The sequence below is a fragment of the Aspergillus heteromorphus genome (genome assembly GCF_003184545.1).
Source record: "Aspergillus heteromorphus CBS 117.55 chromosome Unknown BO70scaffold_3, whole genome shotgun sequence".
Classification (NCBI taxonomy): domain Eukaryota; kingdom Fungi; phylum Ascomycota; class Eurotiomycetes; order Eurotiales; family Aspergillaceae; genus Aspergillus; species Aspergillus heteromorphus.
In genome coordinates, this window is record NW_020290408.1 from 1,198,233 (window position 1) to 1,213,353 (window position 15,121).

The 15,121-nt window shown below is 56.7% G+C and overlaps 7 protein-coding genes across 7 annotated transcripts; 4 read left to right on the forward strand and 3 right to left on the reverse strand.

The window, feature by feature from the left end:
* Positions 1-80: 80 nt before the first annotated feature.
* BO70DRAFT_134709 (uncharacterized protein) lies at positions 81-843 on the forward strand. The gene is made up of 2 exons (XM_025538067.1): positions 81-420; positions 595-843. The coding sequence occupies exons 1-2, from the start codon at positions 223-225 to the stop codon at positions 787-789; spliced, it is 393 nt and encodes a 130-aa protein (XP_025402954.1). The 5' UTR covers positions 81-222; the 3' UTR covers positions 790-843.
* A 355-nt stretch (positions 844-1,198) lies between these two features.
* On the reverse strand, positions 1,199-2,130 carry BO70DRAFT_368688 (EXPERA domain-containing protein; the record flags this gene model as incomplete). The annotated part of the gene is made up of 4 exons (XM_025544639.1): positions 1,199-1,281; positions 1,346-1,580; positions 1,673-1,836; positions 1,920-2,130. 4 exons carry the CDS (start codon positions 2,128-2,130, stop codon positions 1,199-1,201), a joined length of 693 nt encoding a protein of 230 aa, XP_025402955.1.
* A 578-nt stretch (positions 2,131-2,708) lies between these two features.
* BO70DRAFT_330373 (uncharacterized protein) lies at positions 2,709-5,295 on the forward strand. The gene is made up of 6 exons (XM_025540830.1): positions 2,709-2,889; positions 2,966-3,000; positions 3,096-3,165; positions 3,236-3,403; positions 3,464-3,822; positions 3,887-5,295. Exons 1-6 carry the CDS (start codon positions 2,768-2,770, stop codon positions 5,035-5,037), a joined length of 1,905 nt encoding a protein of 634 aa, XP_025402956.1. The 5' UTR covers positions 2,709-2,767; the 3' UTR covers positions 5,038-5,295.
* A 1,204-nt stretch (positions 5,296-6,499) lies between these two features.
* On the reverse strand, positions 6,500-8,782 carry BO70DRAFT_368690 (uncharacterized protein; the record flags this gene model as incomplete). Its single annotated transcript, XM_025544640.1, has 2 exons — positions 6,500-7,155; positions 7,492-8,782. 2 exons carry the CDS (start codon positions 8,780-8,782, stop codon positions 6,500-6,502), a joined length of 1,947 nt encoding a protein of 648 aa, XP_025402957.1.
* A 359-nt stretch (positions 8,783-9,141) lies between these two features.
* Positions 9,142-11,017, forward strand: BO70DRAFT_359118 (misato family protein; the record flags this gene model as incomplete). The annotated part of the gene is made up of 5 exons (XM_025542465.1): positions 9,142-9,359; positions 9,411-9,613; positions 9,665-10,103; positions 10,159-10,694; positions 10,754-11,017. Exons 1-5 carry the CDS (start codon positions 9,288-9,290, stop codon positions 11,013-11,015), a joined length of 1,512 nt encoding a protein of 503 aa, XP_025402958.1. The 5' UTR covers positions 9,142-9,287.
* A 471-nt stretch (positions 11,018-11,488) lies between these two features.
* Positions 11,489-14,714, forward strand: BO70DRAFT_134767 (Hsp70 family protein). The gene is made up of 2 exons (XM_025538069.1): positions 11,489-11,560; positions 11,632-14,714. The coding sequence occupies exon 2, from the start codon at positions 11,657-11,659 to the stop codon at positions 14,672-14,674; it is 3,018 nt and encodes a 1,005-aa protein (XP_025402959.1). The 5' UTR covers positions 11,489-11,560; positions 11,632-11,656; the 3' UTR covers positions 14,675-14,714.
* BO70DRAFT_134758 (uncharacterized protein) lies at positions 14,715-15,082 on the reverse strand. Its single transcript, XM_025538068.1, has one exon. It carries the CDS (start codon positions 14,949-14,951, stop codon positions 14,754-14,756), a length of 198 nt encoding a protein of 65 aa, XP_025402960.1. The 5' UTR covers positions 14,952-15,082; the 3' UTR covers positions 14,715-14,753.
* Positions 15,083-15,121: the final 39 nt, after the last annotated feature.

Genomic DNA, 15,121 nt, shown 5'->3' on the forward strand with positions numbered 1-15,121 from the left:
GGGAAGAACAACAGGCGGTCAAATGCAGATGGAGACTGGGGCAGCAGGCAGCGCAACTCGCTAGTCAAGAGGCACGCAACAGCAGGATGACGAGCCACGAGGACGGGGACGGAGGGGAAGATCAGCTGCTCGCAGGCTCTCGCAGGCTCTGGCAGGCTCTTGCCAGACCCTCCGAGGCCTCCCTGAATCCCTCCAGCCCTTAATCAATGGCCAGTGTCTGGAATGCGAGCAGCTCTATACCTCCGTGCTCCGGCACGAACCTCTTTACACCTCGACTGCCGCGGGCTGCCCGGGAAACCAACGCGATCAACTCCCGCCGCCTCGAAACCCAACCAACCCATGGCCAGAATCCCTCAGATCGGGCGCCCAATCGTCGCGCATCCGGCCAACAACATTCCATCCGCGATTATTCTGGTTACTGTGTGTACGCTGCCGTCCAGGGCCGCTGATTCATTCCGCAAGTCTTCCATCAGGCACGGTCCAGCGAGGCCACCCGCGCTGGAACCTCTCCTGCATTTATCTCGGGACCCCGTCGCAAGCTTATCCTGCAAGGTCATGGTCATAGCTGCCGGCTGATGATATACACATGGGCAGGCCTTGTTCCACTCTCCTTCGTCACGCACCCCGTCCTGCAATATCCGTGCGCTCGACTCGACCAGAACCGACCACGTTCGGACGTCCACAGTAATTAACAGCCACTCCTACGCTCCGTCGACGAGGTACTCGGTATCTATGTACTCTGTACTCCGTGCTGCGTATGTATTCCAGGCCTGGATGCCGGAGCAGTAATGCCTGAATCGACCCATGGGGGGCTAGTCTACGCGTCACAGGGTGGGCCACAAAGGAAAAGCATTCTACCTGATCCATTCCGCTGCGTTGTCATGCATCCAATGTGCTTATTGCTTTTCCCGGTCGGTGCCGTGAGCCGTCGACCCTCCAGATCCGATCACCCAGAGGGCTGAGCGAAAAGGGTGGCAGCGCCGGCCGAAACGACGATCCCCTGCGGAGATGCCATCTAAATTTATACTGGCATGCACCATAGGAGTTGGGAGGGACTCTAGGGAGAACGGTCGGGATGTCTGATAGGCACCCCCTCCCAGGCTATCGCGACTAGGCCGAAGACCCTCCCCAGGCGTACCCCTCATCTGAACGGCGCCCGGGTTGGGATGGGTGACATCATCCTGGGCGTTTCTTTTTCTCAGCGACCCTTGCGCTGCATCGAAGCCTCTCCCAGGGCCTTGAACGCATCCGAGATTGCCCGCACGCTCTGGCAAAGATAGTCTGTGCTCCTCGTCAGTCTGGAACCGGGACCCAAGCAAGGGGCCCCTCGGGAACTGGCACGTACAGAACGGAACCACAATCCAGATGAAATTCATGAGAAAGTAGTAGACCCAGAAATAGTAAGGCTCGGGGCGGCAGTACGATCGGTCATGGGCGTAGTGGTCGAACAGGCTCGTCGCATAGTACAAGGCGTCGCCATAGAGGTGGCTCATGCACACGATGATCTGGAACGGATGGCGCAGAGGATGCTGGGAGAGCACCAAGGCGGCCACCACCAAACACAACGGGCCCCAAACAAGCTGCTCGTTCCAACTCTTTAGCCAACGGCATCGGACGCGATGGGGCCACACCGGGCAGGGATGCCGCAGGCGCGCGGGTGAGGTCAACCTACAACGGTGATGGTCTCCATGCACAGGACCAGGGTGTCCGAGGTCATGTACCGCGAATCGGACAGGGCGTACTCCTTCCACAATTGCCCGAAGACATCTTGCGCCGAGGCCATGCGATCATGGTTGACCATGAAGTAGCCCTCGAAGAAGCAGTGCAGCGTGCCCGCTGGGGAAGATCGGATCACGGATCTTGTTAGCAGCCATTTTCTTCTTCCCTCGTCAGAACCGGGACATTTCGGGCGGACTTACAGAGGACAAACCAGAGGATGGCCAATTGGTCCACCGTCCGCAGACTTGGCCGTATCACCACTCTGACCAGAGCGAAGGTCCCTCCCAGGACGGCTGTAGCGCCCACACTGGCGGTCATCAGGATGGAGAGGAGAGGGGCCTCATTGGGTAAATATCCATGGATCGGGGCATCCAAGGGGTAGTAGGGATGCAGAGGAGCGTGGGGATCCATGCCGGCTCGGTTTGATGATTATTGTTAGTATTATTATTACTGTCTCTGGGGAAAATCGACGGTCGCAGGTTCGATGGATGGTCGTCGGGGGGTTCGAGGAGTTCTCCTGGGTTATGATGATGTACGGACGGTATAGCATGTCGGGCTCGGAGTATATTTTGTTTTGGGGTTCTCCAACTCGGGAGGAGGCTGAACGAATTGCGACCAACAGGCTGGGACTATATGTCATAGTATACACAAAAACATTAATTACAGATGCCAGTTATCTACCAAGTAATGATCTCGATCAGTCTTATCGTCAGAGAAGCAGCCCTGTCGCGATGCGATGCAATAGTAGTTAGTAATTAATCAGCAACCAACCCGATCGGCGCGGGATCTCCCACAACGGGTTAGAATGGGACGACGCGACGCTAACCCAACACGGCCCAAGGCCTCTGCCTCTGCTCTGCCTCAGGCCTCCACAGCTTCTCCGCAAGATGGTGCCCCAGGCCCCCAAGGGTGCCTCGCTCGACGGCCTCAAGTCCCCGAATCCGCATCTCCTCCCTCTCCTCCTCCCCGACTGATCTGATCGCGCTTCCCTCTTCCCTCGCTCATTCCATGGAGACTGTCACCTCCGATTTGTACGCGCTCTCCGGCAATGGCTCCTGGTTCTTTTAAACGGAAGCCCCTGGGGCTGGACGTGCCCCGCACCGCCGCAGTCACCGAGTCGCCGCCTGGCATTGCGGCCCTCTTCGTCATTCGCTTCGATATCAAGGCCGGGTGAGGCTTTCCATGTCGGGTTCCATGCCGCTTATCCAACCGAGTCTGCTTGCTGACGGTCGGCCCGCCGATCTAGATATGTGATATCCTGGAAACGTGCTATCCCCGGGGGTGAGTACCACCACCACCACCACCACCACCACCACCATCCCACACCGACTACGGCTCCCGCGTGGCCCCCGTCCTAACCCGTCCCGATCGAGCAGTTGAGGTGGAAGGCGCCGTCGAATACAAGTCGCTGCCATCCGGTCTGCATAATGTTCCAGAAGATCTGGTGTACGTCTACCCCGGTCGCAGCGCCCCGTCCGATCGCCCATTATACCTGCTGACAGTTGCTACCTGTCAGATACTTCGTTCACGAGCAATATGCTGGCATCAGTGCATTTGTCAATTGGCCCGCAGAGGAGGCGGAGCGCAATGCAAAGATGTTTGCCATCGGCGTCCTCGTCCCATTGAGCTCGGGAAGACTGGGGAAGAGCTGGAGACACGCCCCGAAGCTCAAGGAACTGGCAGGGTGCGTTACATCCCAACACGTGTCGTGTGATCCCATCTGATGTCCTCGCCATCGCCGCAGGAATTACGCCCAGGATATGTCCGATACCCACGCGTTGTCGGACTACTGGGAGGCCTACGAGATCCGCGAAAGCGACGCTTCGAATCTCGCACCCGACTCCCCCCTCGAATCCCCACTCAGTCTCCGGCTCCGGGCCCATGGCGATCTGAGAGATACCGTGCACCGCAGCCGTGCTTTTAGCGATGCAATCGTGTTGGAAACGCCCAGGCCGGCCCTGACGCCTTTCCACCCGGCCTCCTCGCTGCCCGGCTTCCTGGAATCCTTTGGCCCTCTCATCTTCCCGCTGTACAGAGCAGCATTGCTGCGCAAAAGGGTCCTTTTCATGGCCGAAGCGCCAGTTCATATTCCCTGTAGCTATGGTACAACCCCCCCCCCCCCCCCCCCCCTTCCGCCGTACCTCAGACACAACTAACGGCCAGTCAGTGTACGATTTGTCCTTATTGGCCTCGCTACCTAATTCTCTGCTTCCTTTGCTTCCTCTGAACGGAATACCCCCTCCGCGCCCCCGCCCCTTGTTCAACGTGGGCATCCATGACATCCCTTACCTGTCTTCTTTCATCGGTGCCTCCCCCGATACCGACCATGATTCGGCCTGGATCGCCTGCAGCACGGACAGCGTCCTGACCATGAAGCCCGAGCTCTTCGACGTCCTCGTCACCCTGCCACCCCCTCATTCCAAGAGCGCCGCAGAGAAGGTGTTCCCGACCATCTCCATCTTCCACACCCAGCCCGCAAAGGGTAAAAAGCCCTCTCAGCCCATCGAACTCAAAGCGACTCAGCGGGACGCACGCCGCTACTCCACCCTCCGGAAGGGTCTACGGAACGTGACCCAGGACGAGGAAGCCGAAACCGCCTCGACCGACCCCGACGACGATTCCGACGCCGCATCCACCTACTCCTCCAGCCCCATTGTCGAACCCCTCTCCTGGACCCGCTTAGCCTACACCTCCTTCATCTGGTGGGCCTCCGCCGGCGAAAAGCGCGACGGGCTCTCCGAGGAAGAGGAGGAAGAGCACCAGATCGAGCAGGACACTCGACTCCTCACCAGCGTTGAGACCCTCCCCAGCCCTCCGTCCGGGTCCGTCGGCCGTCGCAGCCTCCAGCCACAGGAGTTCCCCTCCCAACAACCCCCCGAAATCGCCTTAGTCGCATACTTCCGTCGCCTGACCGCCCAAATCTTCATCACCCTCTCCGACGTCGTCGCCCGACATGACAGCCAGAACTCCCCTGACGACGACGACGACGCCGACGATGACGACAGCCTCCCACCGCAGGGCCCCTACGACGACAACGACAACGACAACGAGCCCGAAGACGACACCATCGCCATCGGCCGCCAATCCACGACCCAAGAAGAGGAAGACTCGCCCTTACTGCAGGAATCACCCACCGGAATCTCCTACGAAGACACCGATCCCGTCAAGATCACCTCCGAGGATCTCACCGAGATGGGCCTGGATATCTGGAGCGCTGCCGACCGCGTCTTCGTTGAGGAGTTGGTGCGGCTCTGGTGGGGGAGGAAGGCGCGTGTCGATAGCGCGCGTATCAGGTGTTGTGGGATTTCGATCATCTAGATATGATACAGATACAGTTCTTCGTGCATGTAGTAGCGTAATCTGGCAAAATGCTTCTTTTCTTTTCATTCCTTTATTGGCTTTTTTTTCCCTTCTACCACCAGACCAGCATTATCATCCACCGTCATATCAGTACTTTCACCGCCATTGTTATTGTTATTATCACATCCCCATCCTATCCTCATCACTATCATTATCAACAGCAACACCACCACCACCACCACCACCATCTATCTACCTACCTAAATCACAATCTGTACACAAGGTATATTCTATTATATCATATTATATTATATACAGTCTGCCCCTCATTCTCAATCTAGGAAGGTACAAACCAACCAGCCAACCAACCAACCATTCATTAATTCATACATACGTACATACATACATAGACAGTGTCTATCTATCTATCTATCTATCTATCTATCTACCCACCCATCTCATCTCATTACTATATCACTTACTACTTACTCACTCTCACTCTCACTCATTCATTCCCCACAACTACAAGCAATTAATGAATCTCGTCTTCAGCATATAAGAAAACTCTCAAGCCTGAAGATTAACTATAACTATAACTATAACTATAACTATAAATATGACTATGGTGTTATAATATCAGATCATGTCATGTCACAATATTATTTTTCCATATCCTATCCTATCATATCAATTTTAGCCATCCAAGCTCCAGGCAAGCAAGATATAGGATCAAGCAAGCTATATCCTATATCCTAAATCCTATACCTTGGAAAGAATTCAGGGCCGTAGAAGCCAAATAAAGAATAGAAATAGAAATAGAAAAATAAATAAATAGATAAATCCTATATCCCGGAAATATAATAAAGGGGAAGGAGGAGGGGAGGGAAGGGGGAAGTGGGGATGGTGGGGATGGTGGGGGGAAAAAGGTGTTAGACAAAGGAAAGATTTTGGAGATTGGGGAAATCAATGGAATAAATGAGTGGCGAGGCATTGCATATGCCTGAGTTGGGGAATTGGGGTGAAGAACAGCAGGCAGAAATCAATGATGATGATGGGAGTGTAAGCAATTCAAAAATCATACCCATAAAAAGCTGAGATTGAAACTCAAACAAGATCACCAATAGAATCTAGATAGATGGGTAGATAGGTGGCTCCATTGCGTGCGGCCCTCAGCACCCACCTCCCTCAAAAACAAGCAGCAACAAATAACACAAAATAAAACCTAACCTAACAAATAAGCAAAAATAACGCCATTCCACTCAAAACACCGGGGGTATCAAGAGAGAGTAATAGTCGGGTCATTAACCAAAACATCAGGTCAGATCGGCACAGCACAGCAGCAGCAGCAGCACAGGACAATACCAGACAGGACCAGACGATGGAGTTTGTCGTATCTCCGATGGCCAGGCAGATTCATCTTATCTCATCCACCTAGACCTTTCGGAAAGCTTTCAAGCCGAAGGATGGGCGTAAGAATGAATCACTGATGGAATCTTATTGGCGCACTCATATCCCTACGACTCCGCACGGACCCATCACTCCTAGCCTCCGAGTTCAGGACGCCGGGGATGCGTCTCGCACTGCGAACTGGAGTAACACCCATACCTCCGGAGCGAAGAACGCTTTCGCTGGCGCTAGCAGAGCGCTTCATGGTGTTTGTTCGGCCTCGACGGGCACGGATCTGAGCTAGGGCTGCTTCGCGACTGATGGGGGTGCCCGGGACATCCGCGAAGGGGTTGGAGGCTGAGTCGTCGGTGCGCAGAGGGATCTTGTGCGGGTCGCGGTGCTGCTCCTCGGGAGTTGGGGTGCGATGGTGATCATGATGATGCTCCACGGGCAGTACAGGGTCCCAGGGAACGTCAAACACGGCGGGGGAGGGACGGCTTCCTGGGGGGGTTCGGCTGCGGGATTCGCTCTCCATAATGGAGTCGAACAGTGGCGTCTGGTGCCGGTGGGATGCGTACTTGGGAGCTGGGCTGCCGGACATCGCCTGATCGCCCATGTCGTCTTCGGCTTGCGATCCGGGGGAGTGGATGGGGTCGAGCACGATCTGGTGCTTCCGGGGCGATGCGCGAACAGGGGAGGGCATGGTGTGGAATGTCCCCGTGGCGGGAGAGAAGGTGATCAAGGGCTCCTCTGGAGGCTCGTCGTCGTCATCGTCGTCAACTTCCACGATCTCTTCCTCGTCCTCAACGACTTCGTCAATGTCGTCGTCGATGTCGGCATCAAGGTCCTCGTTCGGGTCTTGGTCAAGTTCGGCCTCGTCTTTTCCCGCTGAAAAAGCGGCAGGCTCGCCTTTGGGAGTGTGGGAGGGGCTGGCTTCGCGGGTTTCCATGACAGTAAGATTATCGTGGTGTGTCGTTGCGCGCTCCTGCCCTCTCGGTGCTTCCTTCTCTGCTGCAACTGCTCTTGGCTTGTCTTGGACACGGTGGTGTTCACGAGGTTCCGGCACCTGTCTTGATCTCGACACACTCTGCGGTTCGTGGACGGGTTCGGTTTGACGAGCTTCGGGCGCCTCGTTTGATGCCTTCAGACTCTGCTGTTCCTGTCTGTGGCTAGTTTCATAAGATTCCGACACCTTCTTCGACTCCCTCGCACTCCTCTCTTCATGTTGGTGGTCGACTTCGGGGGCTTCTGACACCTCTCCTGCCTCCTCGATGGTTTCCAGTTCATGAGGATGGCCCGCGCCATGGCCTTCTGTTAGGCAGTAACAACCGTTAAAGTAGCACTCCAACTTCAAGAAATGCAGCATTTCCTCCGCATCAACTCTGAGCTGACGCTCGTACACCACCGCCTCCTCAAGGTCGCTGATAATGATGTTCTGGATCTCGGTCGTAGAGGCCTCCCGGCTCTCCTGGCTCTCCTGGCTCTCCTGACTCTCCTGGCGCGGGGTGACATCCGATAGTCGTTGTCTCTTGGGAGGAGTGTCCTGGGCCGGAGAAGGCTCGGGTACGTTGGCCAGGGGCGAATTGACCGACTCCTCGGCCGATCGCTTCGGCCTCCGTGGGGCAGGCGTTAATAGGAGATTGAGGTCGCCTTCCGCCAGTGACATCCGCGCCAGGTTGTTTCGTTGGAAATGCTGGGCGCGCACTTCCAGCTTCTTCGAGTGGATGTTGGATTCCGCCGCGCGTAGTTGTTCCTTGAGAACCTCCGTCTCTTCCGTCAGGCCGGCAAGTGCATAGGCGCGCTCGAATGCCTCCTGCTTGGCCTGTTCCTTCGCTGCCCGCTCGGCCGCGGCATCTTCTTTGAATCCCTTGGCCTCCGCCCTCGCATGCTTCAGTTCCTCCTGGGTTTTTACCAGGACGGACCCGGCGCGGAAGGCCTCCTTCCGAGCCTTCCGGATCTCCTTCTCGAAAACTGTTCTCTCGTGGGCTTGACGTTCCTTCGTGGACTGCAGTTCTTCCAGTAGCGACTCAAGCCGCTCACTGATCCGACGCTCTCGTGACTGGGCTTCGTCGAGGTGTGCAGAGACATTGGCGAGGGCCGACTCGGCCTCCTCGCGCCCGAGGATGGCACGTTGCAGAGCGGCCGTCGATCCGATGGATTGGGAGCCATGCGCGGGACTGTTCCCTCGCGACAGATTGTTCAGGAAGGCGACCCGGGATTGCACACCCGACACGCCTTTGGGCGTTTTGCGGTGGAGGTTGAAGATATCCGATGTTAACGAGGGCGAATTGGGGGGAAGCTGTTGATTGATTCGTTCTGGCGATAGGGGATTGAGAGCCTTGGTTGGGCTCGACATGGCGCTGGATGGGGAGTCCATCGCGATGGAGACGGGTCTGCTGTTGGGTTGGGTTAGTTGCGTCGTCGAGGTCAAGCAGAGACAGGGACGAACGCCGGAAAATCACATCCACTCCCCTATCGGTGACGCACCCACAATCGCTACCGCTCTAGTCTTGTTTGTTGCGCGCCTGACCCCCACGTGACCGTTGCCCGGAGCAACGCCCCTTGCCGGATGCGGAAGGCGGGGTGCACGTGCCGGTCACCTGTCCGCTAGTCCCTGATAGGAAGGCGTTCTGCCGGGGGTCCGTGCGTTTCTACTGTGATGCCCATCATCCATCCATCCATCGCATTTCTGGAATAACAATCCGGTGAAAGAGGTGGAAGACTGCGATTCATCTCTTGTGGGATCTGCCCCTTCCGATAGTTAGTGGACACCTGCATATACTAGTCCATAGCGACAGTGAGACCCGTCATAGCACGCACTGAGTCTGCATATAAGTATATTTGCTCTCCGGCAAAATATATATCGTTGCGGCACGCACATCATGCATGAAATCATCTCCCTCCAGCTCGGCCAGCGGGCAAATTACCTCGCCACACATTTTTGGAATTTGCAGGTCGGTAATTCCCGTCACATCGCCATGGCCCCCAAGCTAAAACCTATCTAGGAATCCTACTTCACATACACCGAGGACGAGGAATCCCCGGTCGACCATGATGTCCATTTCCGACCCGGGGTCGGCGCCGATGGGTCCGAGACTTACACCCCGAGGACCGTCATCTACGATCTCAAGGGGGGGTTCGGTACTCTCCGCAAGTACAACCCGTTGTATGAGCTGAGTGAACATGTGACCCCTGGTCAAGGCCTGTGGTGAGTGCCCCTCCCCCACTGGATGCTCTCCCCGGTGCTGATGCCATCCAGGGACGGGAGGGAAATCCTCCAGCAGCAGACACCCATCCCCCAGAGTGACTACCAGAAGAGCCTTGATGCGGGACTCCCCGCTCCCACTCTCGCCTCCGACACAGTCAGGTACTGGTCCGACTACAACCGACTTTTCTACCATCCCCGCTCCATTGTGCAGCTCAACGACTACGAGCTGAACTCCCAGATCATGCCCTTCGAGGACTGGACGATTGGCGATGAGCTCTTCCACGATCTCGACAAGGAGCACGACCTGCTCGACCGGGACGTCAGACCGTTCGCCGAGGAATGTGATCAGCTGCGAGCACTGCAGATCTTCACAGGCTCCGATGATGCCTGGGGTGGGTTTGCCGCCAAGTATGTGGATCGCATTCGGGATGAGTATGGCAAGAAGGCCGTCTGGGTTTGGGCCGTGGAGAATGGGAAGAAGGTCGATCGGGTGAGTCTGCCTATCCCGATATTGCTGCTGGTCGGGACTTACGCTGTCACTCTAGCAAACCCAGTTCAAGCGAGACCTGAACAAAGCCCGCTCGGTCCACGCCATCTCGCCCCAAGCATCACTGTACACCCCCATCATCGCCCCTCCTAGCCGAATCCCGAAGTCAATCTACATCCAACCTCAATCGGAATGGTACACCTCGGCCCTGGTCAGCTCCGCCCTGGAGAGTGTGACGCTCCCGACCCGGCTGCGTCCGTACCACGACTTTGAAGCTTCCTTGGCCGGTGATGACAGCATCCACAAGATCTTCGAGCTGCAATCTACGATCGTGACGGATGAGGGACATGCTGACCAGCGGCGGGCCAAGCCTACGAGCGACATCGATGGGGAAGACGCGAAGTCGCAGATCCAGACCGAGTTCGACCTGGACTTTACGTATGATGGAATAGACAGCAGAAAGTCGCATATTTTCAACCAGCTCCAGATTTCCCGAGGCATGGATCCCCGCGAACAGGAAGAGCCGATCGCCAAGGAGGAGGAGGCCATGCTCCGCAGAAAGCGGCACTTCAATTCGGAGCCGATGTTCCAGAGGTAAGGACGTGGAGCGAGGTGTAAAGGTGTAAAATGCAGTTTCTAACTAGAACCAACAGGTTCCACTCGTCATTGTACTTCCCCGTGCTGGACAGTTTCCCTCGGGATATGTTCCCCCTGCTGCAGTCGAAGGGGAAGATCAGCGTCGTGGCGGCCTTGACGGCGTCGTCGCGGACGGCGGAGAAGATCAAGGCGTTTGAGCGGCTGGCGGGACGAGTGGCGGGAGTGGATGAACGCGAGAATCTGGTGAACGGGCTGGGGGAGATCCGGGAGACGTACGAGACGGGGTGGATGAGTGACAGCGAGTTTGACGATGAGTAGGGAGGAAGGAGATTGCAGAAGATATCAGAGCATTCAAGAACGTCAGAACGTTTCCCTGTAGAGATGCTGCAGACCCTTGAAGCGACCCGAAATAAGCGCGGCGATCGGGCCGGCGATCGACGGGGCCAAACAGAGCAAACAGAGCAAACAGGGCTGGGCGCCAAACGTGTCCACATCCATCATCGCGACTCTCTCTCTCTCTCTCTCTCTCTCTCTCTCTCGCTCGCTCTTTCGCTCTGCATCGTCTTCCTTCCTTCCTGCCAGGTGGCCCGTAACCCCCGACAGATGGCTGCCTTGTATTAATACTCCTGACCTTACCACCTTCCTCCGTATGCGTCCCTCCCCCTCCCCTGCAGGCCGACTTTCTTGCAGCTAACCCGCGTCATACATAGTTCACGACAACCAACTACTATCTCCGGACTCCGACCGAATTCCTCCCTTTTAGATGTTTCGATAGATTTTCACGACAAATACCCATCGCCCCATACCCCCCCATTCATAGAGCTCCTTATATGCGGAGGTTCGCATCTTGGAAGCCCACAAAGGTATGCGACCGGCCCCGGAGCACACTGGAGAGGGGGAAAAAAAAGACGATGATTCATTGACACCGTCGCAGCATTAGAATCACATTTACATAGACCATGGCTCTCGGTGGCCGGCAACGGACACATGGCTCGCTACAATCGCTCTCATCCTCCCCCATCCTCTCATTCCTGCTCCTCCCCTTCCTGCTCTTCCTCCTGAGCTTCCCCGCCCCAGCCGCCGCTGCGGGCTCCGCAGTCCTCGGCATCGATGTCGGCACCGAATACCTGAAAGCCACCCTCGTCAAACCGGGCATCCCGCTGGAGATCGTTCTCACCAAGGATTCCAAGCGCAAGGAGTCCGCCGCCGTTGCCTTCAAGCCCACCCGCGAAGCCGATGCCCTGTTCCCCGAGAGATTCTACGGTGGCGACGCCCTGGCCCTGCAAGCTCGGTACCCCGACGATGTGTATGCCAACCTCAAGACCCTCCTCGGAGTTCCGTTCGACGCCGACGATGAGCTGGTCAGCGCGTACCACAACCGCTACCCTGCCTTGCGACTGGAGAAAGCCCCCGGCGATCGCGGCACGGTTGGACTGCGCAGCAACAGACTGGGAGAGGCGGAGAAGAAGGACGCTTTCCTGGTCGAAGAAATCCTGGCCATGCAGTTGAAGCAGATCAAGGCGAACGCGGACAACTTGGCTGGAAAGGGTTCCGACATCACGGATGCGGTCATCACCTACCCGTCGTTCTACTCGGCCGCGGAGAAGAAGAGCCTCCAGCTGGCGGCGGAGTTGGCGGGTTTCAACGTCGATGCCTTCATCAGCGACAACCTGGCTGTCGGATTGAACTACGCCACCAGCCGGACCTTCCCTAGCGTGTCGGACGGACAGAAGCCCGAGTATCACATCGTGTACGACATGGGCGCTGGTTCCACGACGGCCAGTGTCATCCGCTTCCAGAGCCGCTCGGTGAAGGACGTTGGACGATTCAACAAGACTGTCCAGGAGGTCCAGGTTCTGGGAGCCGGCTGGGATAAGACCCTCGGTGGAGATTCCTTGAACGATCTGATCGTCCAGGACATGGTCGCTGCCCTCGCCGAAGAGAAGAAGCTCAAGGATCGCGTCACCCTGGCTGATATCCAGGGCAACGGGAAGACCATGGCCAGGCTCTCCAAGGATGCTGAAAAGCTCCGCCAAGTCCTCAGTGCCAACACCGAAAGCGGCGCCTCGTTCGAGAGCCTCTACGAGGAAGACCTCACCTTCAAGTACCTTCTCACCCGGACCAAGTTCGAAGAGCTTGCCGAGCAGCACATCGCCCGCGTTGGAAAGCCGCTGGAGCAGGCTTTGGAGGCCGCTGGACTGGAACTGAGCGACATCGACTCCGTCATTCTCCACGGTGGTGCCATCCGTACCCCGTTCGTGCAGAAGGAATTGGAGCGGGTCTGCGGATCCGCCAACAAGATCCGGACGAGCGTGAACGCGGATGAGTCTGCTGTGTTCGGTGCTGCTTTCAAGGGCGCCGCTCTCAGTCCCAGCTTCCGTGTCAAGGACATCCGCGCAAGCGATGTTTCTGGCTACCCGGTTCTGTTGAAGTGGACCTCCGAGTCCAAGGAAAGACAGCAGAAGCTCTTCCCGGCCACCTCCCAGGTTGGACCCGAGAAGCAAGTGACTGTCAAGAACCTGGATGACTTCGAGTTCAGCTTCTTCCACCAGATCCCCGTGAACGGCGACGTCGTCGAAGCGCCCATCCTGGGCGTGAAGACGCAGAACCTCACTGCTTCTGTCGCCAAGCTCAAGGACGAGTTCGGCTGCTCGGCGGCCAACATCACCACCAAGTTCTCCATCCGCTTGAGTCCCGTCGACGGACTCCCGGAAGTTGCCAGCGGTTCCGTCAGCTGTGAAGTCGAGGCTGCCAAGAAGGGCATCGTCGACGACGTCAAGGGCTTCTTCGGCCTGGGCAAGAAGGACGAGCAGGCACCTCTCGGAGAGGACGGAGAGCCCACCGAGTCGATCACCCTCGAGCCCGAGGAGCCTCACGCGTCGACTGCTTCCTCCGCCGACGACGCCACCTCCACCACCACCGCCAAGGAGAGCAAGAAGGCCACCCCCCAGACCAAGGTGGAGTCCGTTTCCATCAGCTTCACCTCCTCCCCTCTGGGTCTCCCGGCCCCCACGGCCGAGGAGCTCGCGCGCATCCAAGCTCGCCTGGCCGCCTTCGACGCCTCCGACCGGGACCGTATCCTCCGTGAAGAGGCCCTGAACGAGCTGGAGTCCTTCATCTACCGCAGCCGCGACCTGGTGGACGACGAGGAATTCGCCAAGGTGGTCAAGCCCGAGCAGCTGACCTTGCTGCAGGAGAGAGCCTCCGCCGCCAGCGACTGGCTGTACGGCGACGGCGACGACGCGAAGACCGCCGACTTCCGCGAGAAGCTCAAGTCCCTCAAGGAGATCGTCAACCCGGCCCTCAAGCGAAAGAAGGAGAACGCTGAGCGTCCCGCCCGCGTCGAGATCCTGCAGCGCGTCCTGCAGAACGCCGACTCGGTCATCGACCTCATGAAGCAGCAGATCCAGCAAGACGAGGACCTCCACTCCTCCAGCCTCGCCTCTTCCTCTTCTTCCACCTCCACAGAATCCTCCACCACCACCACCTCTACCACCACCTCATCATCCACCACCACAACCTCCCCCATCGACCTCGACGAAGACCCCTACGACACCACCTCCTCATCCACCACCACTTCCACCGCAACCAGCACCCCCAAACCCAGCGGCCCCAAATACACCGTCTTCCAACCCTACGACCTGACCAGCCTCTCCAAGACGTACGAATCTACCAACACGTGGTTCGAAGCGCAGCTCGCCATCCAAGAGACTCTCACTGAGACGGATGACCCGGCCCTCACCGTCGCCGAGATTGATTCCCGTCTGAAGGAGCTGGAGCGCATCCTGAACCGGATTTACGAGAAGATGGGCGCGGCGTCGGCGAAGAAGGAGAGTGGAAGTGGCAGTGGGGGGAAGAAGGGGAACGGGAAGAAGAATAAGGATAAGGAGGGGAAGAAGGAGAAGGAGGAGGCGAAGAAAGAAAAGGAGGATGCCAAGGAGAAGGAGAAGGATGATAACCGCAAGGATGAGCTGTAGTTGTGACTGTGACTGCCTGTAATTTCTTGAGTAACTACCTTAGGTACCTATCTTAGGTTAGGTTGTATGTTATGTTATTTTATGTTATGTGTATGTGTATGTGATATGTATGTATGTTTGTTAGTATGTACAAAGGTGCTCGATGCTCAGGAAGAGGTGTGTGCGGTATAAGAATGTGCAACACAAAAGCAAGAAAGAAAGAAAGAAAGAAAGCAAAAAAGCAAAACCAGGCCAGAAGAACAGAACCACCCCCCTTTTTCCTCCATCCATCCATCATCCATCATTAACTGTCACTGTCACTGTGAGTCACAGAACCCGCCGTGACTAGAGAGACCCATCGCGAGTTCTCAACCAAGCCCATAACAAGACCATCAAGTAAGTAAGACACGCCTGCTAAAGTACAAGTAAAAGATATAAAAAAGAAAAAAAAAAGAAAAAAAAAGAGAA